The sequence below is a fragment of the Alligator mississippiensis genome, chromosome 4 (assembly GCF_030867095.1).
Source record: "Alligator mississippiensis isolate rAllMis1 chromosome 4, rAllMis1, whole genome shotgun sequence".
NCBI classification, from domain to species: Eukaryota; Metazoa; Chordata; order Crocodylia; family Alligatoridae; genus Alligator; species Alligator mississippiensis.
Genome location: NC_081827.1, coordinates 138,573,032 through 138,598,910, shown reverse-complemented (window position 1 = coordinate 138,598,910; position 25,879 = coordinate 138,573,032). Strand labels below are relative to the sequence as shown.

Here is a 25,879-nt window from a genome sequence, read left to right as displayed (position 1 = left end):
ACGTGTTTGTTGACTCCCCACCCCACTCTTGCAGGTGAGAAGGTTTGCTTTTTCCTTCCTTATGTGCTTCTGTTATAGGGCAGGCTCAAACACTGAAAACCTGAATAAAGTTTTCTAAATGCATTAAATAAGTGTTGAAGACAAGTTACTTCAGCAGTGATGGATGGTGTATACTGACCATATGGGGAAAAAAAAAAAAAAAAAAGGCTTCAGTACCCAAGTCGCATAACATGGCTTCCCTGAAATATACTACTGGAGCTGTTAAAGTTGCACAATAATTTGTGGGGGGAAAAAAAGTGATGAATGAGATCAAACTACCATGGTCAAGCTAGCTGACATGAGAACAAACACAAATAGAAAAGACTTTTGTCTTTGCATTGATGTCCACTGCAAAAGTTCTTCTTTCAGCATAATTGTGCAATATACTTAGAGAAACAAACCACGCTTTCATCATGACCCTAACAAAACAGAGGTACAAGAACATGAACTCCATTATTGCTCTTCTGAAGTTCTGGCCTTCAATATTTGGAGACAAAGACCAATTATTCAGCACCTGAAAGAAATCAGCTTTCCTAATGATACTGGCAATTTGGCTGGAGCCGTTTCCATAGATTAAAGCCAGGAAATGGGTGGGACTGCCTACAGCACAGTGAAGGACAAATGCAAAAGGAGTAGGCAGTGGTCAGGGATTTAACTACAAACAACACCTGGAAACAGCTAGAAACAAGGAGGCTGTAGTAACGTTGTGGCCCCTTGACGGTCCAGGAAATGTGTAAAAGGCAAGGGTGGTTGCAGGCGACGCTAGACCAATGGGCAGGACTGGGACAGACTTTGGCCACACTTTTGAACAATGATAACCTGAAGAAGGGGGGATGTGCTGTATTCAAAAGCAGACTGAAGCCTGTCCCAAACGCCCTTGCCTTCAGATAGGATGGGGACATGGAGGCTGCGAAGCCAAGGAAAGTCACTCCCTCACTCACTGCTGGATGAGGCAACCTGAAGCCTCCCCCCGCAGAGACAAACAGCGTTGCCAGGTCTTAAATATTAAATTATTGCATTGGAAGCTCAAAATTATCCTATTTGCTACAAAAACTACCGCACATTGAAAAAATACGAATAAGCCGTCTTATTTACTTTACATTGCTCACTGTAACTCAGCAGTGAGACAGTGAGAACTGGGTCTAAGTTGCAGCATTTCTTTATTTTGAGGCAAGAAATCATAACTAAGTGCTAACAACAAGCCCCAAAGTCAGTTAAAACTCCTTGAAAATGATTTTGGTTTTGCACATATTGCATCAATTAGGTGCCTCAAATTATCGGGGGTACAAGGTTGTAGCAATATTGGTCTAAGGACAGATGCAGACAAGGGTCTTTAGGTAAATCTGATATCTTTTATTAATTCAACTCAAACAGTTGGACAAGTTTTTCTTTGCAAAGTGGGACAGACCAATGCGCCTACCAAATACATCCCTGAAACATGGAAAATGCTGTATTTTAGCTGATGTTGGAATTATAAACTTCACAGCTAAACAAGAAAAAAAGATTTCTACATGTCCTTGCTTTTATGTCATCTGACACCACCAGGGAAGAAATCCTGCCTTATCTGCACACCAAAGGGCAACTCACGCAAAGGAACTCTCATGGACCCAGAGGAGCATACACCCATCTTTAGCATCCTCTGTGCAAAATGAAATTTATTTTCTACCTAAGGGGACTTTTCTCCATCTTTCCCTGAAAGCTTGCAAAGAAAGGTAATTTTTTTGCAATTTCTTAGTTGGTCCAATAAAAGGTATCATCTCTGATCAAGTTTTAGAGTTTTGCATTTCTTTTAGGAGTGCACCAATAGAGATTTTGGGGGCCAATGCTGATAGCAGATTTTTAAGGAGGCATATCGGCCGATACCCATCCAATTTCCAATACAGCTGCATGCAGCTGGCAAGTCTATTGTGGTGGACAGGGAGGGGAGAGGCAAGGACCAACGCTCACCACAAAGATGGAGGGACTGGGACAGGGGCTGGGGTGGGACAGAGCTGCGGCTCAACCGGAAGGGCACGGGTCCATGTGTCCCGGATCTGCGCTGGGGGGCGGGGCAGGGTGGGCTGAGGCCAGGGCCATACCAGCCTCTTCCCAGTGTGGGTGGTAGCAGTGCTGGGAGTGGGGGTTACAGGGGAGGAGCTTCAACCACCCCAAATCTTGCTGTAGCTTCCTCCCAGTGCCGCTGCCGCCCACCCTGAACAGTCTTGAGTGCAACCCCCACACATTGAAAAAAGCCTGGCACAACCCTGGCCCCAGCCCCTGTGCAGATCTAGGGCACATGGACACCCCCCCCCCCCCATGCCCTCCTGGGGTACACACAGTGGCGCCCCCCTCGCCCTGCACTCCCTGGATGAGCTGCAGCACTGTCCGGTGCCTGCCTTACCCTGTCTAGGCAGCCCCTACCCTCTGTCCCTCCCTCCCTCCCTCCCTCACCGCAGGGGGCATTGATCTGCCCCCCCCTCATCTTCCCTCTCCCCTCCCTGCAATAGACTTACCAGCTGGAGACAGCTCCCCACACCACCGGGCTGCTCTCCTCACCGCCTGCGTGCTGCGCTGCGTGCGCATGCCCAGACATTTATTTGCCAAGTTATCAGCCACTTCAGACCCATTTCCAATGCAATCAATTTTCTATACACTGGTGCCGATCCCATATCAGACCCAAGTTATTCCTGCACCTCCAATTTCCTTTCGTACACTTTAAGCACTTTTACATCCTACGAGGGTGGAAGTGATCGTACGTTATCATTATTGCACATCTGGCACAACTGGGGTCAAGGGAGGAGGCGCAGGCTCTGTCCGCTCACTCCTCGTGTTTTGAGCCCTGCACTGGGCACTGAAACTCAGAAAGGGGGGTTCTGCAGCCAGGCGGGAGAGGAGGAGAAGGAAAAGTGTCTAGGGGTTGAGCAGACGGGGGAGGGGAACACTGCGCAGGTCCCCACTCAGTCTAAGAGGACCCCCTCCGTCAGCAGCCATTTCCTGGGGGGGCGGGCCGGGGGGCGCATGGGCCGTTAACGGAAAATTCTTCCAACGTTCCCTCTCGCCCCCCAACTCCGCCGGGGGCGCGAAGCAATCCCCGGCCGGTCACGTGGCGCCTAGCCTGCTCAGGGACGGGGCGGAACAGGCGGGGGTGGGAGCGTCTGCTCCGAGCTGGGGCTCACCTCCAGACTCGCTTCTGTTTTGGGGGACCGCGGTAGAATTGGCCGCGGACTGAAGCAGCGCCAGGGTCCACGCGCCGCGGAGTCGGGGCAGCATAGCCCAGGCGTAACTACCCGCAGCACAGAAGGACGTAACGGTGACCGCCATGTTCGCGGCTTGCGCATGCGGACAGCAACCGACGGTGGCCCGAGGCGGCCAAAGCGGTTGCAAGGGTTGTGCGCCTGCGCGGAGCCCGGCAGGCGGGCGGCCAGGCAAGCAGCGCCAGTGCTTCCCTGAGAGCAAAGGGAGGAGAGAGCGGCACTGCGGCAGCTGTGAAGAGTTCATAAATGAGAGACAATGATTCATTAATCAGTCATTATCAATGATTAATTACTAGTACTCATTAATAACCAGTTACCAAAAATTATCAATACTCAATCATTAGCAAACAATTATCGACAAGCAGTCGTTAATTAAATTAGAAACAATAAATAGCTAGTTAAAAGTATCAACATAATCATTTGTTAAACCATTAGCAGTTAATCGTTAATTAAACAATTAACATGTAATCATTAGATCGACAGCTACTCAATGGTTAATGCTTAATTAAATTATTAACAAGTAATCATTAATAAAGGCATACACAGTTAACGATTAGGCAAATCAGCAACTAAGCATTAGTTGAATTATTGACAGTTAAATATTAATGGGGTTATTAATGGTTAATCATTAATATACCACCAAGCAATCATTAATAACTAATCACTTGATCATTAATTATCATCTAATCATTGATTAATTATTATTTTTTCCCACATTTTTAAAAGAGGGATGGGAAGAAATATGAAAGCAAAGCAGTTTGCTGTCCAGGCACAAGAAGTTCTCCCTCTCTTCCCACTACAGTACACTGGTGGCCACGACCCCCTCCCATCTGCTGTTGCCAACTTGCAGGATTTTGCTACAACTCTTCCAAGGCTGTCATTTTCTTTTAAACCTACTCCCATCCCCCGCTTTTGTGCAGTGAGGTAGGTTGGTTGGTTTGTTTGTTTTATTTTTCACATTTTAAAACAAGTTTTTAGTCCTCCAGGACAAGCAGAACAGCTTGAGAAACGTAGCCGGGAACAGCAATTTCCCCCAATGGGGTACAGTAAGAGCCTTTTAAGGGTGCCACCCAAAGTTAGTGTGAGGGTATGAGGGTGATGTTGCAAGGAGGATGGTCCAGGATTAGTGCACAAGGCAAGGAGTTTTCAGGGTGATATATCTTTTATTGGGCCAACTGCATAGCTGACATCAAGTTGGACAAGCTGTTGAGGAGGAAAATAAAAAACAGTGATTTTTAAGAACAGTGGATAGAGCTTGTGAAATTGGCTGGTGGCGGGGAAGAGAGAGAGAGAGAAGTTCCCAGGTCTATCAAATGAACACTTAGCAGAAGAAAAGCTTGATTATTGGAGAATCAAGACCTATCAAGAAGGGAGAGTTATCACCTGTAGCATGTAGGTATCAGGTAGATTATAGTGTATCACAATTAATATCAAGTCTTTGATTTTTAGTGTCCAGCCAGTTTATAAGTTTGTTCCCAAGCCCTGTTTTTAAAAGTGTTTGGTATGTTTCCTTTAACCACAGGCAGAGCTAGCTTTATTAGGGGTGGACCATGACCCTGGGCACTGGGGCAGGAGGGGCTGTGATGCCCCCCGGTGGTCACTCAGCCCCAGCTTGGTCCACCCTTCTGGGGAGCTCTCCCCCTTATTTGCCCATCAGGCTTTGATGTTCTGGTCTCCCTCACTGGCTTGCTGGCTAATTCGTGTCTCCAGGTACCCACATAGGCTTGTTGGGTCTTGACCTTCCCAGCCTCAACCCCTTTTCTCTCTTAGCTGGTTCCTATAGCTTAGGCCCATTGCACCAGGCCTAGTTTCTGTGTCCCTGCCTTGTCCCAGTCCCCCTTGGGCCTGGTCTGCTCTGCTCCTGGTGCCACTTTTCTGTACCACCTTGAGCCTGCCCCCAGCATGGGTCAAGGCAAGCACATGCCCCTAGGGCACTAAAGGGGCCTCCAAACTCCCAGAACAAACTCTAGCTAAAAGATGGGCTCCTGGGCTATAACACAAATCAGTTCAACTGGGTTCAAACCTAAGCCTAACACATGGGCTGTATTCCCCTGCAAGTCAGCAGCACCTTGCAAGCTGTTCCCCAGGTAGCTCTATTATCAGCCAGGTTCTCCTCTACAGCAATATCAGCTCTTCCATTTGCAACTCCCAGGGCCAGACTGCCCTTCTTTTCCTTGGGGACCATTTTATATGGGTCCCTGGCCCTGCCTGCTGCTGGTCACCTGCCTCCCAGAGATGCCACAGGTGGTTTCTGATTTGGCTTGGTGGAGCAGTTTCAGGGAGGTTCCTTGTTGCTGGGACCTGTGGTTTTTCTATGCAAGCCCCTGGTCCCTGATGTTGCTGTTGCCTCTGTGGTGAGGGTTTGTTTGAGTCTGTTTTATCCTTAAGTCTACCCTTGGGGACTTGTCTGGTCAGCAGGTTCCGGAGTTTGCTCCCCATTCTCAGTAATGGGGTAGGGGCCCTGTTGTGTGTACACATATGCATGCTCACACACATTCCGTGAACACTAGGTATTGGTGCTGGCCTGGGGTGTTAGGAGTGGGTCTTGGTGGGATGAGGGAATTCCAGGCATGGAGGCAGCAGTGGCACCTGCTCCTACCCCAGTGAGAATCCCAGACTGGGGCTGGCAGCCTATGGAGGGCTGTAGCTAAATCTCACCTATATGTGACCAGTTGTATCTTAGGCCCCAGAGGAGAGTCATGGCGGCCGCAAAGCACTAGAGGCCCCATGCCAGCACTTGCTGGCTGCTCCACAGGGCTGCAGCTGGCAGTCCCTGTCACTGGCAGATACCCTGCCTAGCTCCCTGGCCCGGCAGGGCGGCAGGGCAGCAGTGCCAATGACTTGTGGGGGGACAGGGCACTAGGGTGGGGGTGCCAAAATACAAGTTTGACCAGGGCGCCATTAAAACTGGTTCTGAGCACAAGGATAGTGAAGTCAGAAAGGGAGTGATTGTTCTGTGACAAACATGCTCTTGCTGACATATGTGCATCTCTGTCCTTTATATCAAAGTTCATTTTGGTGCGTAGTTGCTGTTTAGCTTCACCCACATAGTTACTAGACCTGTGCGAAGCTGCTAGTACTGGCTTCGGATTCAGATTTGGCTGATTTGGGGGACAGCGATTCAATTTGGTGATTCAAATCACTGTCCCGATTCAGTTAGGCCGGATCTGATTCAGCCAGGCTAGGCCCATCCCCTGCCCCTCTCTCAGCCCAGCAATTGCTGCCCCGCTTGCCCCAGCTCCTAGCACTTGGGGGGTGGGGGAGGGGAAGCCACAACTCAGCAGGTGCTGCCAGGCGGGGCGGGGGGGAGGCGATCCCTGCTGCCCCCCACTGCCCCACGCTGCATGGGGGGCTCTGAACGAGCCCCCAAACCACCACCCCCGCTCCCCCAGGCCCCCCATGAGTGCCTTGCCTGGGCTAGCTCTGACCTTTTAAGAAAATAAAAAACATGAAGAAACCCCTGAGACTCACTGCTGCTGCCAGTGGGGGCAGTCCCCGCTGCCCCACAACATGTGGGGGTCTCTGCGTAAGCCCCTGAAGCCCCCAGGCTGCACCAGGAGCGATGAGTCTGGGGCTTTTCTCAGCTTTTTTTTTTTCTTAAAGGGCTGGAGCCCCAGCAGGTGGGGCAGCCGTGGAGGGGCTGGGGGAGCAGCGGGGGTTGAGGGAGCTCATGCAGAGCCCCACATGCAGCATGGGGCAGTGGGGATCGGCCCCCGCCTGGCAGCACCTGGTGAGCACCGGGGCTTTTTTTTAAAGCACCAGGAGCGGGGCAGATGGGGCAGCTATGGAGGGGATGAGGGAGCAGGCGGGGATCAGGGGGGCTGGGGGAGTGGGGAGGGGTCGAGGGGGGCTGGCAGGGGTCCCCCCCATGGTCCCCTCCCCTGCCTCTAGTACTTACCAGCTCGGAGTGGCTGCAGCTCCCTGCTGCAGCCACCAGGGACTGCCCGAATCATCAAAGCTCTCTGAATCTTTGCCGAAGATTCGGAGAGCTTTGAATCAATGCGGACCTTTAACTTGGTCCCCTGATTCATTTCAGATTCGGAGATTCGGCCACCGAATCGGGCCGAATCTCCTCCAAATCGAATTATCACCCAAAGCTTTGCACAGCCCTAATAGTTACCACAAGGGCATTTGGTACATTGGATCAGATGTATCATATTTTGGGGAAGGCACTTTTAGGATTCTAATGGGTTCGTTGTGGGGAGCGTAAACTGTAGTAGCAGCGAAGATGTGTTGACAGGTTAAGCATATATTGTTAAGGCGAGACTGTATATTTTGGTGTCTGTTGAGAAGTAGAGAATTTGCTTTTGATAATGCATTGGGTAACGTTTGGGGGTTGTTTGAAAGCCAGGAGCGGAGAGACTGGGAATGTCTCTCTCAAGGTCTGATCTTTGTCAAGTGTAGGCTGTAGTTGGTTGATGATGTGGGGTGGTAGATGGACATTAGCACGGTGGTCCCTGGGCTTTTAGTATATGGTAGTTTGTAAGGTGCCATCCTGGATGTGGATCATGGTGTTTAGAAAGTTTGATTTTAGCACAGGAGTATTTTAGAAGAAGTTTGATTGAGAGGTGATAGTTATTATATTTGTGGTGGAAGTCAGTAAGGGAGTCCACGTGTTTAGGTCAGATAATGAAAATATCTATGTAACATAGGTAGAGTTCAAGTTTGAGGGTGCAGTTTTCTAGAAATTGTTCCTCCCAGTGGCTCATGAAGAGCATGGTGTATTGAGGGGCCATCCTTTTGCCCCCAGCTGTGCCCATGGCTTGGAGGAAGTGACAATTGTTGAAAGTTATGGGTGAGGATCAAATAGATGATTTTTGAAATGTTGCAAATCTGAGTGTACTCCATGTTCCTGTAGATATTTCAGGCAGGCAAGCAGCTAGCTGTGCCTTCCTAGTGTGGGGCAGCTGTGACTTCATGATTTGGGATGTTAGTGTACAGGTTGGTGACATCCATGGTTACAAGTATGCAGGTGCTCGACCACCTGGGCGACAGTGATCATCGCCTGCTGGAATTCACCATCCAGTACAAGGTGGCAAAAGCCTGCAGCAAGGCAGTAGCCCTGGACTTCAGGAAGGTGGATTTCAATGAGGTAAGGAGAATAGTCAGGGAGGCACTGAGGTCCCAGAGGGGAGAGGAGTTGGGTGTCCAAAAAGAGTGGTTGTTCCTTAAGGAGACGAACCTTCAAGCCCAAAGGGAGGTAATCCCAACATGGATAAAAGGGGACAAGAGGGCACAAAAGCCCCCATGGCTCACCAAAAACATACGGGAATGTCTCCTAGCTAAAAAGGAGGCGTACACCCAATGGAAAGGAGGGGCAATCACCAGGGAGGACTATACTTCAGTTGCTCAGGGCTGTAAGGGGGCAATCAGGAAGGCCAAGACAGAGATGGAACTGGGACTAGCTACCCAGATCAAGGACAACAAGAAATCCTTTTTTAAATACATAGCGGGTAAAAAGAAGGTACTAGGTAATGTGGGGACTCTGCAGGACACGCTAGGAAATCTGGTCATCGCACCAGACAGCAAAGCTAACCTATTTAACAATTTCTTTGCCTCCATTTTTCTGAGCAGGGACTGGGTCACCACTCCCACCAGGACCCCCATAGGACCCAGGGGAGGCACACCCAGGCCTAGGGTCAGTGAGGACCTAGTCGGGGAACTTCTGGAGGGACTTTTAAATTTAAAGTCCCTCCAGTATTTAAATCAGCAGGTCCTGATGATCTCCACCCCAGAGTGCTGAGGGAATTAGCAGAGGTCATTGTGGGACCCTGGCACGGCTTTATGAGGACTCATGGTGCTCTGGCCCTTTTCTGGTCCTCTGGCACCATGCCAATGTGGTTCCCATTTTCAAAAAAGGGAGGAAGGAGGACTCAGAAAACTATAGGCCAGTCAGTCTTACCTCGATCCTGGGTAAGCTTTTTGAGAGAATTATCCTGGCGCATGTCCACGAGGGGCCAGCAGGGGAGATTATGCTTAGGGGCAACCAACATGGGTTCCTTAGAGGCAGGTCCTGTCAGACCAACCTGGTGGCCTTCCACGACCAGGTCACAAAATTCTTAGACGCAGGTGTAGCAGTGGATGTAGTCTTTCTGGACTTTAGGAAGGCCTTCGACACTGTCACTCACCCCATTCTCATTAACTAGGAGACTGTGGTGTCAACACCTACACAGTCAAATGGGTCACTAGTTAGCTGGAAGGCCGCACCCAGAAAGTGGTGGTGGACGGGTCTTATTTGACCTGGAGGGATGGTGGGCAGTGGGGTTCCGCAGGGCTCAGTCCTTGGGCCTGCACTGTTCAACATCTTCATCAGTGACTTGGATGAGGGGGTAAAAAGCACCCTGTTTAAATTTGCAGATGACACTAAGATGTGGGGAGAAGTGGGCACGCTAGAAGGGAGGAATAGGCTGCAATCAGACCTAGACAGGTTACAGGAGTGAGCGGATGAGAACAGGATGGGTTTCAACACTGACAAGTGCAAGGTACTGCACCTGGGGAGGAAGAATCAGCAGCATACCTACAGGCTGGGGAACTCCCTTCTTGTCAGTGCAGAGGCAGAAAAGGATCTTGGAGTCATTATTAATGCTAAAATGAACCATTTCTTCTAGGTTGGCGGATCTCCTCCGGCGGGCTTTAAACTAGACTCGTCAGGGGGGAGGGGAAGATGAGGGTGGGGGAAGCTGTGGACCACCAAACCATGTGGCACCCACAAGGACAGCCCAGCCTGAAGAAGGAGAACACTGGGAACCTGCAAGCCATGGGGCGGCCAGCACTACAGCACAGGTAAGCAACAAGAAGGTAAGAAATAAGGGGCCCCTTGGGATTCGGAGCGGGGGGGGGGGGGCAGCAAAGGCACCAGTTACAGAGCTCAAGTGCCTATATACTAATGCTAGGAGCATGGGGAACAAGCAGGATGAACTAGCGCTCCTGCTTGCAGAAAACAGCTATGACTTAGTAGGGCTAACAGAAACCTGGTGGGATTCGTCCCACGACTGGGCGGTACATATTGAGGGTTATAGGCTGTACAGAAAGGACAGGGTGGGGAAGAAAGGGGGAGGGGTTGCGCTCTATGTCAATGAGCAATATACATCGACCCTCATCAAGACGGAATCGAAGGATGAGGAAGTAGAAGGATTGTGGGTTAGGTTACATGGGGGGCAAGGAGAAAGGGATTTGGTGGTAGGGGTCTGCTACAGACCCCCACACCAAGGGGAAGAACTAGATTTGAGGCTCCTGACGCAGCTCTCAGAGACCATAAAAGCTAAAGAGGCAGTAGTCATGGGGGACCTAAACTACCCAGACATCTGCTGGGAGACGCAGATGGCAAAGTCCCACCGTTCACGCAGGTTTCTAACCTGTGTACAGGACCTCCACCTGACACAGGAGGTACACGGTCCCACTAGAGGGAATGCCTTACTGGATCTGGTATTGGCAACGGGGGATGACATGGTAGGGGACCTACAGATCGGTAGCCATCTGGGGGACAGCGATCACCTAATAATAGAATTCTTCGTAAGACGTCGAGTGGGTAAAGTAACTAGTAGGGTGAAAGTGCTAGACTTTAGGAAAGCTGATTTCAATGAACTCAGGCGATTAGTCAAGGACGCACTGCAGAGTAGGTGTTTTGAAATGATGGGAGCCCAAGAAGGCTGGCTGTGCCTTAAGGAAATGATCCTTCAGGCACAAAGGGAGACGATCCCGATGCGAGGAAACAGAGGGAAATGGGCCAGGAGGCTTCCTTGGCTGACCAGAGAAATCCAGGGCAGCCTAAGGGCCAAAAGGGGAGCACATAAAAAGTGGAAACAGGGAGAGATCACAAAAGAGGAGTATACCTCCTCTGCTTGCGCTTGTAGGGAGGCAGTTAGACGGGCCAAAGCTACCATGGAGCTGAGGATGGCATCCCAAGTAAAGGACAACAAGAAATTGTTCTTTAGATATATAGGGAGTAAAAGGAAGGCCCAGGGAGGAACAAGACCCCTGCTAAATGGGCAGAAGCAATTGGTGACGGACAGGGGGGACAAGGCTGAACTCCTCAACGAGTTCTTTGCCTCAGTGTTCCTAAGAGAGGGGCACGACAAGTCTCCCACTGGGGTTGTAGAGAGGCAGCAGCAAGGCGCCAGACTTCCATGCGTAGACCCTGAGATGGTGCAGAGTCTCTTGGAAGAACTGGATGCCTTTAAGTCGGCAGGCCCGGGTGAGCTCCATCCGAGGGTGCTGAAGGCACTGGCCAACATCATTGTACAGCCACTGGCGGGAATATTTGAACTCTCGTGGTGCATGGGCCAAGTCCCGGAGGACTGGAAAAGGGCCAATGTGGTCCCCATTTTCAAGAAGGGGAGGAAGGAGGACCCTGGCAACTATAGGCCAGTCAGTCTCACCTCCATCCTAGGCAAAGTCTTTGAAAAAATTATCAAGGCTCACATATGCAAGAGCCCGGCAGGACAAATTATGCTGAGGGGGAACCAGCACGGGTTCGTAGCAGGCAGATCATGCCTGACTAATCTGGTCTCTTTTTATGACCAGGTTATGAAATGCCTGGACACAGAAGGAGGGGTGGATGTCGTATACTTAGACTTCACGAAGGCCTTCGATACAGTATCCCACCCCATACTGGTGAACAAGTTAAGAGGCTGTGACTTGGATGACTACGCAGTCCAGTGGGTGGCAAACTGGCTAGAGGGTCGCACCCAGAGAGTCGTGGTGGATGGGTCGGTTTCAACCTGGAAGGGTGTGGGCAGTGGGGTCCCACAGGGCTCGGTCCTGGGACCGATACTCTTTAATGTCTTCATCAGCGACTTGGACGAGGGAGTAAAGTGTACTCTGTTCAAGTTTGCGGATGACACAAAGCTATGGGGAGAAGTGGACACGCCGGAGGGCAGGGAACAGCTGCAAGCAGACCTGGACAGGTTGGACAAGTGGGCAGAAAACAACACAATGCAGTTCAACAAGGAGAAATGCAAAGTGCTGCACCTAGGGAGGAAAAATGTCCAGCATACCTACAGCCTAGGAAATGACCTGCTGGGTGGCATGGAAGTGGAAAGGGATCTTGGAGTCCTAGTGGACTCCAAGATGAACATGAGTCGGCAGTGTGACAAAGCCATCAGAAAAGCCAATGGCACTTTATCATGCATCAGCAGATGCATGACAAATAGATCCAAAGAGGTGATACTTCCCCTCTATCGGGCACTGGTCAGACCGCAGTTGGAGTACAGCGTGCAATTCTGGGCACCGCACTTCAAGAGGGATGCGGATAACCTGGAGAGGGTCCAGAGAAGGGCCACTCATATGGTTAAGGGCTTGCAGACGAAGCCCTATGAGCAGAGACTGGGGCACCTGGACCTCTTCAGCCTCCGCAAGAGAAGGTTGAGAGGCGACCTTGTGGCTGTCTATAAGTTCATCATGGGGGCACAGAAGGGAATTGGTGAGGTTTTATTCACCAAGGCGCCCCCGGGGGTTACAAGAAATAATGGCCACAAGCTAGCAGAGAGCAGATTTAGACTGGACATTAGGAAGAACTTCCTCACAGTTCGAGTGGCCAAGGTCTGGAACGGGCTCCCGAGGGAGGTGGTGCTCTCCCCTACCCTGGGGGTCTTCAAGAGGAGGTTAGATGAGTATCTAGCTGGGGTCATCTAGACCCAGCACTCTTTCCTGCCTATGCAGGGGGTCAGACTCGATGATCTATTGAAGTCCCTTCCGACCCTAACATCTATGAATCTATGAATTCATGGGCCAACAGTGTGGGGACATGGTCAGGAAAGCCAACCATACCTTGTCATGCATCCACAGATGCATCTACAGCAGGTCCAAGGAGGTGATCCTCCCCCTCTATGTGACACTGGTCAGGCCGCAGTTGGAGTACTGCATCCAGTTCTGGGCGCCACACTTCAGGAGGGATGTGGACAGCATGGAGAGGGTTCAGAGGAGGGCCACCCATATGATCAGGGGTCAGCAGGGCAGGCTCTATGAAGAGAGGCTAAGGGACCTGAACCTGTTCAGCCTCCACAAGAGAAGACTGAGGGGGATCTAGTGGCAGTTTACAAACTAGTCAGGGGGGACCAGCAGGCATTGGAGGAGTCCCTGTTACCCCGAGCACTACCAGGAGTGACAAGGAATAATGGTCACAAGCTGGCAGAGGGTAGATTTAGACTAGACATCAGGAGGCACTACTTCACTGTCAGGGTGGCTAGGATCTGGAACCAACTTCCAAGAGAAGTGGTGCTGGCTCCTACCCTGGGGGTCTTTAAGAGGAGGCAGGGCAAAAGACACCTTGCCAGGGTCATTTGACCCCAGTACTCTTTTCTGTCATTGCAGGGGGTCAGACTTGATGATCTGCTCAGGTCTCTTCCAACCCTACCAACTATGATACTGTCGCACGGCACCTCGGTGCCCCTGCTCCTAGAAAGGAGAAACTGCCAGGGAGCAAGTGAGTGCGCCCTGGCCTGACATAACAAGCCCACCTGAGGCTTGCTCAGGTAATGAGCGCAGCTGCGGGTTGCCGGAGCAACCAAGGGGAACCAGCTGCCTGTAGGAGGCAGGGCCTGGCCCTTATAAAGCTCAGGGCTGAGGCCAGGCTGGCAGTTCTCTGCCAGCAGCCAGAGAGGCAGGAGCTCCCTCAGCCGAGATATGGAAAGGAGCCTGAGTTGCAAGTATAGCTCATGATAGCCCTGGAGGCTCGAGCTATGATATTGAGTTATGGCCATGCGGCTTGTGGTTATGTTACAGCCTAGGGGCTTCTGGTTTTGTGATGTGTTTGTGTTATTACACCCGGAGGCTTGGGTGAGGCTGTAGGGGTTGGAGGAGGCCTCAATTACAGGGACCCCAGAGAGTGTGGGGTGCCCTAGCGCCAAGAGGGAGCATTATTTTCATAGTGCCAGGGAAGGCGCAGCTTGCATGCCAGGGCGTGAGCAACTGGCGGCGAGGAGCGCGGCCAGTGGGTCGCTGGCGCAACCGGTAGGTTGCAGACGGGGGACCGAGACCCCGGATTGCGTGCGGGGTACATAGATCCCAGCCCCAGGGAGAGGGGCGACCTGATTGGGGCTCGCCGTGCCCACACAGGGCTTCTCAAAGGGGGGGGGAGCGCCATACTGAGGAGCCCTAGAGAGAGGGGCAATTACTGAGAAGCCCAAGACGGGCATAGCGAGCCCGGCCGCAGGCTAGTGCGGTAACATCCCTCAGACTGAGACAGGGCGCTGCGGTTGCCCTGAGAAGACAGGGAGTAGCAGCGCGGTGAGCCAAGGTCAGAGAGGGTGCCCGTGCGGTTGGCCCATAGGACCGGAGGCCCGCTAGAGAGTCCCTGAGTGGAACCACGCCGGCAGGGGAGGCCCAGAGTGGGCTAGACGAGAGTCCCAGCAAGAGGCTGGGCACGAGAGAGGGAGCCCAGAGTGGGCCACAGTAAAGAAGAGGCCCGAGAAGCGGGCATACAGACTGGACAACGTCCATTACATCTGCAAGGCTTGGGGCGTGGTATTAGGGGTTGGTAGGAGCCACGCATAGCCCATAAGGCTAGGGTGTCTGAGGAACACCCACCGTATCGGGAGACCCCCAGGGGGTCCAGAAGAACCGCAGGGACAGAGGTCCTGAGTAGCCGTGCCCAGGGAAGACACAAGGCAGCCTCCCAACATTATATTGACCAACAAGACGTGGCGGGCGAGAATTAGAGGGTGTCTTGGGCCGGCCTGACACGGAGCGAGGGACCTCAAGGAGATCACGGCCCTCCGTGGGGACTCCACCGTGACAGATACTATGAAGCATGACCCTCTTTGGAAGGTGGCTGGTATATTGGACTCTGTTCAGAAAGTCTGTTGTGTCTTATAGAAAACTTGTTATTTGTCTGGCAAGTGGTTTCAGGATAGTTCCTATGAATCCTGATAGCTCTTCAGTGAGAGGACAACTGGGTTACTTCAGTGAGAGTGCTAGGGTTACCTTGTTTGTAAATTTATGGGATCATAAAAAATGTCCTGGGGTAAGATTTGGGATAAATAGAAGTAATTTATCCTGAAGCTGGTGTGGAAAGGATTTTATGATGTTTTCTAGCTCCAGAGCAAATACTGGTATGGGGTCCTCCCCACGTTTTTAGTATTGTCAGAGTTGTCCATTGGCCTCCTTGATGTAGGCTTGATAGTTGAGGATGACTGTAGCTCCACCTTTTGTTCGCTGGTTTGATTACTATTTTGTTGTTGGATCAAAGGCTTGTATTTTCTCTCAGAGAGAGAGAGAGGTCGTGGTCCTACCATTTGTTGAGAATTTCACTCCTAACTTTCTTTCTGAAATAGTCGAGGTACTAGTCCAATGTGTGGTCTGCTGGGAGGTGTCCAATTCATTTTTTTTCTTATTGTTAGTTTTCTCAGCTGTTGCAGGAGGGTTGTCAGAGGTAGTTGTGTCTGACAGTCTATGAAATAGACTGTTTCTGGTTGAGAGAGAGACCATATCTTTGAAGAGCCATCTAAATAGCCACCCGGAAGCACCCCTCCACCTCCAATTTCACAGCTGTATCCACTTTGAATATTAGCCCAAAAAATCCTTACCCTTTGCACAATATTACCACAGTTAGGTCTGGACACATCTACACATGATTCATGAGATAAATCCAGAGAACTCAAATAGGAATCCATAGAGTCAAAAAACATCCTAACCCATTGTGGTTCTTTGCAACGGAAGAAATCCTTTAGTATTTTTCTGGAGTAAAAAATGAGAGCACTATGAGCTGGCATTTTCTAAGGGGTGCCATGAGTCTACATCTGAGAACCAGTAACCTACACAATCTCTAAATGGCTTAGAACATTACCCTAAGATATAGGTAAGCTGGACAGAACCTATTGGCAATGCTGTCCACAAACATTTTTTGGCCTTGGGATGTTTTTCAAGTTGGGCCTCCCTGCCATCCTGATACTGCCATATCTCTTTGTAGCTACAGAATTTAGGGTCCTGTCTATTTTTAGTTATGTTTCACCATTTTAATCAAGAATAATATTGCCCTGTCATCGTTTTAGCATACTGTAAAATAGTAAGTTGTATATAAAACATTGCATCTAAAACAATCAAATCAGCCAGTCTCAGGCCTGTGATGATATTCCATTTTTCCCCCTCCCTCCTACGTGGGTGGCACTGCGTATCAGTAATGTAGGGTAAAAAGAATAAGCATTATAATCCCAGAGGTAGATGTAAGGCACTTAAGAATCTTAACACTTTTTAGCCACACATTTTCCCTACTTCCCAAATAATTAAAATACACTGAAACCTTGTTCAGAGGTTACCTTTTAAGTTATTTAATTATATTTATTCATATTCAGGTTGCATGGTTGTTTTACCAATTACAGTTCATAACAATGTTTTTCCTTTAAGAAAAACTTGAACTCTGCTCTTTAGGTACAGCATGCAGAAAACATGAAATTACAATCAAGATATATAAGACATCAGGATTTCAGTTAAGACATCAGGATTAGAATAAAGCGTTTTATGAGGATTCATTTAATTTTTTTCTACTCCTTGAAATAGCATTACACATCAATTAAGGTTCTTTGAATATTCTAACAATACATTTCCAAAACCATAACTTCAAATTTCTTGGGCTAGATAAACTTTAGAAATAATTACAGCATCCCTATGATGTCATTTGCCTTTAAATGATTAATTTATATTCTCAGCCTTCATTCTATTTTAATAAGATTTTCTAAGACAATTCAATAAGGTTAATATTAAATGACATTAGGACAATTTTAATCTATATTCTTTTCACAGGATTTCAAATGAATATTTATTATCATCAGTCTGAGTTGTCTGATATATCTACACTAGCTTGTTGATGCTAGTGCGATACAGTTGATACAATATAACTAGCATTTCTGAAATCTTGCTATTTATTCATGAATGAAAGTTTTCCTAAGTAGCAGTGACTATCATTTTTACTTCTTTTTTCCACAATAGGATAATACAAGAAGGGGTGCTTTGTTGCTGGTTGTGGACATTGCCAGTAACATGACAAGTTCCAAAGTGCAGGTGTTAAATGTTATGTTGCAGTTCCTGTTTCCTGAGTTTAGTATGGGTTACATTTATGTAGTGTTAAAGGGATTTATGTTGGATGGCAGACATATTTTCCTATAGAGTGACCTTAAATCGGTGGTTCTCAGCCTTTTTAGATTTATGGAATGCCTTGCCAGACTTAAGGGACCCCTTGGAAAATACAAGCTTTTAGTTTTCACTTGTTTTTTGACTACAGAACTATAATAGACCTTTTTCTGTTGTGAAGAACTGAGAAACACCACGCCATGTCAGAATGTTTTTGACACTATGGATTCCTATTTGGACTCTCTGGGTTTATCTTGTGAATCACATTGCACACCTAACACTGTTAGCATTGTGTGGCGCCCCATGGCACCCTTGAAAGGAGCTCAAGGTAGCCCAGGGTTGAAAATCACTACCTTGAATCATGATTATATAAAAAAGAATGTATCATAGCCCCACAGTTACTTGTTTAAAAGCCAACTGTCTGCAGGAAAATAGTTCATCTTCAGTTAATATAATTTTATGTTAATTTTTTTCAAGCTAATGCACCTGAGAAGTGTGCAACGTTCTACAGACAGCCGAAGTGCACGGTTACATTTTACAAATGAAAATTTGCATTGTTAAAAGTAATCAGCCACATGGAAGTCTACTCCAGAGTCTTGTCAGCAGGGGTGGTGCAGGCATCTACCCTGGAGATCTTCAAAAGGAGACTGGATGCACACCTTGCTGGGGTTATTTGACCCCAGCAGTCTTTCCTGCCCAGAGCAGGAGGGCTGGACCCAATGAACTCACAGTGGGCAACCCTACACTTCCGTGAATCTGTAAACCTGCCCCCTCAGCCAATCAGGGGCATAGGGGTTGAGGGGCACTGCAATCTGGTCATGAAAACGGTCGCCTCGGCCATAATTAGGCTACAATATTAGTGAGCTGGGCCTGCAATTTAAACCAGGCCCTAATCATGGATCTGGTTATTTGGTCTAATCCAAGACCTGCAAGGCCATGAAATATAAGGTTTTTTGCCACATTAAAAGACCCTATATTGTGGAGCTAACCTCTTGTCCTCAATTCAAGGTATTTTAAATCCCATCAGTACAGCACAATATTCCTTAAAATACAAAGAATTGCTATGGCTACTGAAGAGGAGAGATTTAACTGTTATATTCATATGCATAAAATAGGCATATAGGATGAATTCCTATAGAAAATTATTTTTGTATTACATTTGCATCTAAAGAACTAACAAATTCAGGCTCCCAATAGCGGTGCACATATCATTGGAAGCAACACTTGTTGCTATCAGCCATTTAAAACGAGACATAGGTAATGCATGGGGGGGCAAATGCCACCCCTGAGATTGGCTGCTGTCGCTAGCATCTGTAGGCAGTTGCTGCTTGCCAACTTCCCCACACCACTGACAATGCTGTAGCTGCCTGTGGGCAGTCCCTGCTCGGCCTGCCCTTGCCACTGACATTGCCGCAGATGCCTGCAGGTGGTCCCCATTTGCCGCTGCTAGACCCCTGACACTGCCTCCTGTGGACAGTCACCGTGCTCCCCCAGCCTCAGGAGGCATGAGTCGTTCATGAAACCAGACTTTTAGCTGGTGTAAATCAGGGGGCCAAATCCAGCCTGTGGAGCTGTGTCATTTGGCCCACTGGGCTTCATCCAGCTTAAGGGGCTGAAAGGTTTCATAGATTTCATAGACATTAGGGCTGGAAGGGACCTCGGAAGATCATCAAGTCCAGCCCCCTGCCCAAAGGGCAGGAAGTCAGCTGGGGTCATAGGATCTCAGCGAGATAAGCATCCAATTTTCTCTTGAAGGTGTTCAATGTAGGTGCTTAAACCACCTCTGATGGCAGGCTATTCCAGACTTTGGGGGCTCGGACAGTAAAGAAATTCTTCCTTATGTCCAGCCTGAAACAGTCTTGCAGTAGTTTATAACCATTCAACCTCGTCATCCCTTGGGGCACTCTGGTGAACAAACGTTCCCCCAGATACTGGTGGCCACCCCTGATAAACTTATAGGTGGCCATCAGATCACCCCTGAGCCTGTGCTTTTCTAGGCTAGGTGTCCAGGTTGAGCGACACTGATGTAAATCACAAAAAAAAAAACTCCACGGGAGGCAACATGCTGCTTGCCAGTCAATGAAGACCTTGACCTGATGAGGCTGAGTGGAAATAACGTGGTGGGGAATTTCAGGGCTTTGCAGCCAGTCAATGTCCATTGTCATTGAGTCAGGCACACTGTACTTTACCAGGGACATTTGTTTTTAACGTGTATGTTTTTGGAATATGTGTGCCTACATTCATGTGCTGTAATGCTCTTGAATTAAAGCAGTGGGATTCAACCTTTCTGGCAAGCCTACCACAAATAATCCTTGCACCCATTTACCCACCTCAAGTGCTACTTGAGTTCCTTTCCCCCATCTGCTGCTCTGCCTTCTCCTTCCTGTCTTATCTGCCAAAGTGCTGCTTCTCCCCTCCTTGATCTGTATGTGCCCCACACAGAGACTGCCCATGTCACTTGTGCATGGTCATCCCTGAACTAAGGCAACCTCAGCTAAGCAGGTGAGCAGTTGTCAGAAGTAGTTTGCCTTCGCTTCTTTCCTCACTTCGGAAGGTTTTCCTCTTAGCTGCTCTACCACTCTCTGTTCAGGACAGCAGCACTTAGACTGTTTAAGTTAGACACTGTCCCTGCTGATCTATTACTGCTCAGCCAATGCATTACAATGTGTAATAGAGTTGTCTTGACCACTGGCATTGTGAAAAGACTGCTTACATGACAGCGATAGAGAATTACACAGGACAGTCTTATAACATTGGGCAAGGAAGTTTATTAGAGCAGAGAAAGCCAGTGTTACCACTGCAGCTATTTCCTCACTGCCTTGCCCAAAACCTCCTTTAATTTTATCTTGCCTCGGTTTTTCCTAAATATTTAAAGACAATGTACATATCTCCAACTGATACACAAGAGACAACGTGTTAGGAGATACACAGACAGTTCTGTTTAATTATATTTTCTTCATCCCTCTTCTCTTTTAAAATTACATTGTGTTTATATAACAGGATCCTTTGGTTGTGCCTTAGTTCCTTGTTACAGTCCCTTGTTTCAAACTGATTATTTCCATATCCCTTACCAGGAATGTTACCTCTAAAATGTGAAGAAAAGAGTAAAAAAAATAGGTACGGGTGCATTTAGTTAACACAAATCCAGTTTTTCTTAATGAGTAGCCTTTAATACAAACAAAAGATATAAGTACACTATTTTTCCATTTTTTACCAGTAGTTCTTAATGACTGCTTCACAAATATAGTACCTTATTGTTGAAGAACACATGGGGAATGTTTGAGATTTTTAGAGAAACTTGACAGGTACTGTAATTAGTAGAGTTAAAACCTAATAAAACAAATGGCAACAGAACATCATTTGGTGAACGATAATAAATCTATCACAGACATAACTGGTTTAATAAGCTCTTAAAGTAATGGAAGCAAAAGTACGTTTCCATAGAACTGCTGTTTACAATGATCTTATTAAGTTTGTGTCAGCACTTTTATTACACACACAAAATATGGGGCTTGTAATTGGCTGTAAAAATCACTTCAGGATAAGTTCTTGGCATATTTCCTTAAACCACAGCAACCAAAACCACAGCTCTTTTTTAAAACTGAATTTCAAATAAATTAGTTGGGGTGTGCTTACATTTTGTATTTAAAAAGATATTTACAGTATAAGGTTTGCCAAAGGTTCTCAGTTACACTACGACTCGGCCACTAATTTTTATAAGTCATGTTTTACACATGACTAGTAACAAGAATATAGCAAGAATGACCAGGCAGTTCTGGAGCTTGTGCTATATAAAACAATACGCAGTAGATATCACATAAAGGCATGTTCAGCATGTATTTTGTTTCTTGAGTTTCACCACGGATTGAGTTATTGCTGCTTACCTTTTTCCTTTCTTTTTAGCCATTCTTGTTCATTTTATGATTATGATCTCTTTAAACAGAAATAGCTATTTATAGAAGCTCTCTTATTTGTGATTGTAAGATTATGATTTCTTTTTTGACTATCAAAGTGTGTCAGCAAGCTCCTCCAGCACCCAGGGCAGGACAAAGGGGGTCAGTAGACCACTGAAGTGGGGATATCAGGGTGCAACCTTAAACCCAGTGCCTTGACCTGACCAGTATAGTTGTTCACTCAAGCCTGCCACCCTACAGCTGACTACCCAGACTGGTCTAGGCTGTTCTGAAGCCTATGTTGAGGAATGGGCACAGGACTAGGCCCTGTTACCAGAGTGGCACTATCCCGTATAAGCTTTGAGTAGGAACAGGAAGCGCTTGAGCAACAGGATTCAGCTTGATCTTAGACTGTTTGCTGTTTCCTCTGACTGCTGTCCTGCTTTGTCCCTGGGGTCTGCTTGCTTCTCCTGTCCCTGGTTGGCACTTCGATCCCTGAGTGGCCCTAGACTTGACCTCTCATGATAGGGGAAGAGGGGTACAGAGTCTTGCCTTTCACTGCTCTTTGCATTCAAGTGGCAGCTGCTACTGCTGTGGCTGCTGCTATAACAGCATGGGCTTGGGCTGCTACCACTGAGGGACAAACGTGCTGCACACCAGCTGTAGGAGCCCTACGGTGTGGGCTCCCCAGGAGCTGTTCTGGGTCATTCCTCCTCCTTACCCAGATATATTACAGGGCACAGAGAAAGACTCCCATGGGGACTGCCTTTCTGCTCACCCCTATGCCCTGCAGACACGTGAATGGGTAAGGGGCTGTGCTCCTATGGTTGGGCAGCACAGGGCTATTTCTGCTGTAGCAAAGATTCCCTGGGTGAAGGAAGCAATTCTGGTGCCCTCTCTAGAATGGTACCTTGGCCAGGTGCCCTGCTTGCCCCACCCCATTATGCTACTGAGCGTGACACTCAGATTCTGTTTCCCTCTATTACTTGACTCTGATGTAATATATGCTGTTCATAAGAAAATGAATGACAGCTAGGACTGTTCATCATAGCATTTTACTGTATTTACTTGGATCCAAGATGAGAGCTTTTTCCCCACATTCAACAAAAGGGGTAGGGGATGGTAGGGAGGCAGAAAAGTCCCTCATCTTAAATTTGAACACAAGGCAGGGGGCAGGCACCTGCTGTGGCTTTGGTTCTGGCCCTGACCCAGGGTCTGAGTCAAAGCCAGACCTACTGCCTCCTTCCCCTGGATGACTCTCTGGCCCTCTCCACTATCCACTGCTCAGTTGCAGCTCTAGTTTTAGTTTTGGCCCCTTTCTGCTGCTCCCTGGTTGAGCTGGAGCTGGAATTGGAGCTGGAGCTGAGGGTAGCAGGGAGGACAAGTGGCAGGGACTAGGTGGGTGCAGGCACAAGGTGGGCAGGTGCCAGGGATCACAGGTGCTGCTTGTTTGGGGACAAGCACCAGGAGGCACAGGCAACAGTGGTGATAGGTGGCAGGAGGACAGATGGCAGGGAGGAAGGGATGGGGAGGCAATGGTGGTGGTCAGTTTGACCACTTGACTTCCCTGCTATTTGCTCTTGTCTCCCCTGTCTGCATCCCTGGCACTGCTGTCTCTGCTGCAATGGTAGGGGGATGAATTTAAGATGACCCTCCAATAATTAGATTCTGTACATGGAACATTATAACAAATTTATAATTTTTCATGTATAGAATCTAATTATTGGAGGTTCATCTTAAATTTGAAGTTATCTTGGATTTGGGTAAATATAGTAATTCTAGGTTCCAAGTGAGAAATAATTGTTATTTCATTTTAAATATAATTTGATCACTGTGCAAGGAGATCTGAAGCTGACCTCTAGAGGGCATTTACTATATTAGAACCAAGTATGGTCAGGATGGGTTTTGTAAACCAGTGATTCCCAGCAAGGGTGCCTTGAGATCCTTTTGAGGGTGTTACAGGATCTTTGCCTTGTTAGGTTGAAGGCTGGCCTGGCAGTCAACTACAGACAGTATATGAAGAGAGGTTTGTTAGGCCTTTCCAGATCTACCAGGAGTCTGTGAGTTGAATGCACTCAAGAGGGTTAATCCCATTGAAATATTGGCCTGCGGCCTGGCCCCACTCCAAAGCATGCCTCCGTCAATAAAGAGTAGACACCAAAGTAGGCTTAACAAGAATATCTATTATAAAATAAGCATTCAAAGGTATCAAGAACAATCAAACAGGCAAACAAACAGTTAACAGAATACTATATAGTATATACATGAGTGCGGGCAAAAATCAGTACAGGCCTGTCACTAGCCGTGGCAGCCAAGAACACTGACAGACTGAGTTATGTCCTGTCCTGTCCTGTCCTGTCCTGTCCTGTCCTGTCCTGTCCTGTCCTGCTGTTATGAGGCAGAGGATTTCTGTCCTTTCCTTCACATGTGAAGTACTTGGAACCTCCCGAGGGATGGGTGATACGTTACCCATCCTTTGGGAAACGAAGGTAGGTATGTTCAGGTGAGGCTCAGGTGTCTCCTCGTGTACTAGTCCCCCACACACCAATCAGTACCCTCACTACCAACCTCTTCAATCTCCCACACAGACACTCTACTCACTATAAAGTTTTCACTCAGATTCATTATCACTACTCTACATAGATTCAATTTCTCAGACTCCCAGTCATGACACACAATGCATGCAGACCCCATGCACAGTCAAGAAGTCAGCCTCACTGTCAGTCACATGCTGAGGTGACAGCTGTGACAGGTTTTATGTTGGCCCCCTCATGCCACAGGTCACTCATGCCAGTGGTCCAGTCACAGTCCATCCATTCCAGTGAATCACTGTCAATTAACATCATCATCCTCCTGGACCACTCATATTGATCATCACCACATAAACTTATTAATATAACTTTCCCACCTTTGTGTTATGTAAGCACGCGTGATTGGAGCACCGCTAAGTCTTTTAAGTAGGTCATACTGTCATCAAGGTCAGAAGTTTAGATGTTCCAGAGACTTCTAACCTCTAGCCATCCTACACATGCATAACCAATGTCATGACTAGGCCAGGACTCATACTGTTTACAAGGTGTGCAAACACAATCCACAAGATAAACCCAGATCAAATACAAACAGTGTTAATATCATTCTGACTTGCGGTAGTCTGAATTCTTTGTAACACAGAAATTACTCTCTGTCTGTTTTTCTATGGTCAAAAACAAGTGAAAATGAAGAGGTGGCATTTTATAAGGGGTGCCTCAAGTCTAACAAGAGGCTAAAAAAGTTAAGAATGACTGGCCTAAACCAAGACCTAGATATAAGGACTGGGTCATAGGCAGTCTTGCCCAGTGGTTAGACCACTGGAGTATGGCAGGAGCCAGGGCCAGAATCCAAATCATCTCTGAGTCAGGAGTCAGGGAGCAAGAGAGCACACCTGGGGTGGGGTTGGGGGTAGAATCCAGAGGCAGAGTCTAAATCACTGGCCAATTCAAGGTTCAGGAATCGGAGACCAAATTTTCAGTCCAAACAGCCAGACCTCAGAAACAGACACAGCAGAACTTCAGGAATGCTGTTGGCTGGCCTGCAGCCTGTGACATAGGTGGAATGAAAGGCAGAGGCTGCTCTCCCCAGGAAGGACTCAGGACACCAGCTGGTTCTTTAGCTGGAGAAAGGCCCTCAGGCCTCAGAGCCCTCAGGCAAGTGTGGGCAACTAAGCAATTAGCCCAGGTTGTGCTTTCTGTCAGCACCCCTGACATCGGAATTGAACATTTGCTAATATCAATCACTCCTATTCCTAGAGCTGGCTCCTTCGGGGTCACTGACTAGTCCACATAGCAGGAACTTGTACTGATGGAAGAATAAGAATAGTTGATCAGCACTGTGGAAGACAAAATATTCATTTACATACAGTAGTGGATCCAGAAACAGCAAGGGGGGTACAGCTGTTACTTTAGCTATGATGCACATGCATAGTGAGCTCTGAGCTTACTGCTTTGTGAGCGTGGACTTCTTCTGGAGCTCTGTATGAGCAGTAAGCCCTGAGCTCACCAGCTGAGAAGTGCAGTGTCTAGCTAGAGCTCCTTTCATGTAGCCCCGGAGCCCAGGAAGTGAGTGCTGCTGCTGTTTGCCCTTCCTCCCTCCCCTGTCCCACCAACCTTAGCAGCAGGGAATAGGAGGGGACAAACAGTAGTGGCAACGCTCACCCTCTGGGCTCTGGATTTGCAGCGAAAGGAGACGTGTGACCATGCTGCTGCACCCACTTTGGATCTGTGCATGTTTAGGTACCTAACTAGGTGCCATTTTTCCTCTCTTACAACAAAGCCAAAGTAGCAGACATTTCACAGACAAATCTTGGGGAGAAAATAAGAGAGAAAAAAATACTTGATGTATTTGTCATGTTCTGTTGCTTAATGCACAGATACATGGCATGCAGATACTTTGGTGATGGTAATAGTTTATGGACCAATATAGAACTTAATATAAGAAGTAGCCTTCACTTAGAGCTGTTTTTGAAAATCTTAGGGATGCTTGTTATATGCATTGTTTATCACATGAACTTGTAGAGCTATAAAAGTGTGTGTAAGGAAGCAGAGTAAGACACACTTATCCTGAGGGACAGGATTTACAGTGGACCAAATAGGTAAGAAATAGGTGAAAGTAGAG

The 25,879-nt window shown here is 48.1% G+C and overlaps 1 protein-coding gene across 1 annotated transcript in view; it reads right to left on the bottom strand.

Annotated features, from left to right (window-relative positions):
- MRPS35 (mitochondrial ribosomal protein S35) overlaps positions 1–3,441 on the bottom strand; it is a 53,854-nt gene extending 50,413 nt beyond the window's left edge. The window contains exon 1 of the mRNA XM_006278074.4: positions 3,195–3,441. Within this exon, the coding sequence (XP_006278136.2) occupies positions 3,195–3,339 (145 nt within the window). The 5' untranslated portion in view covers positions 3,340–3,441. The remainder of the gene's footprint in view (positions 1–3,194) is intronic.
- Between the last annotated feature and the right edge of the window lie 22,438 nt (positions 3,442–25,879).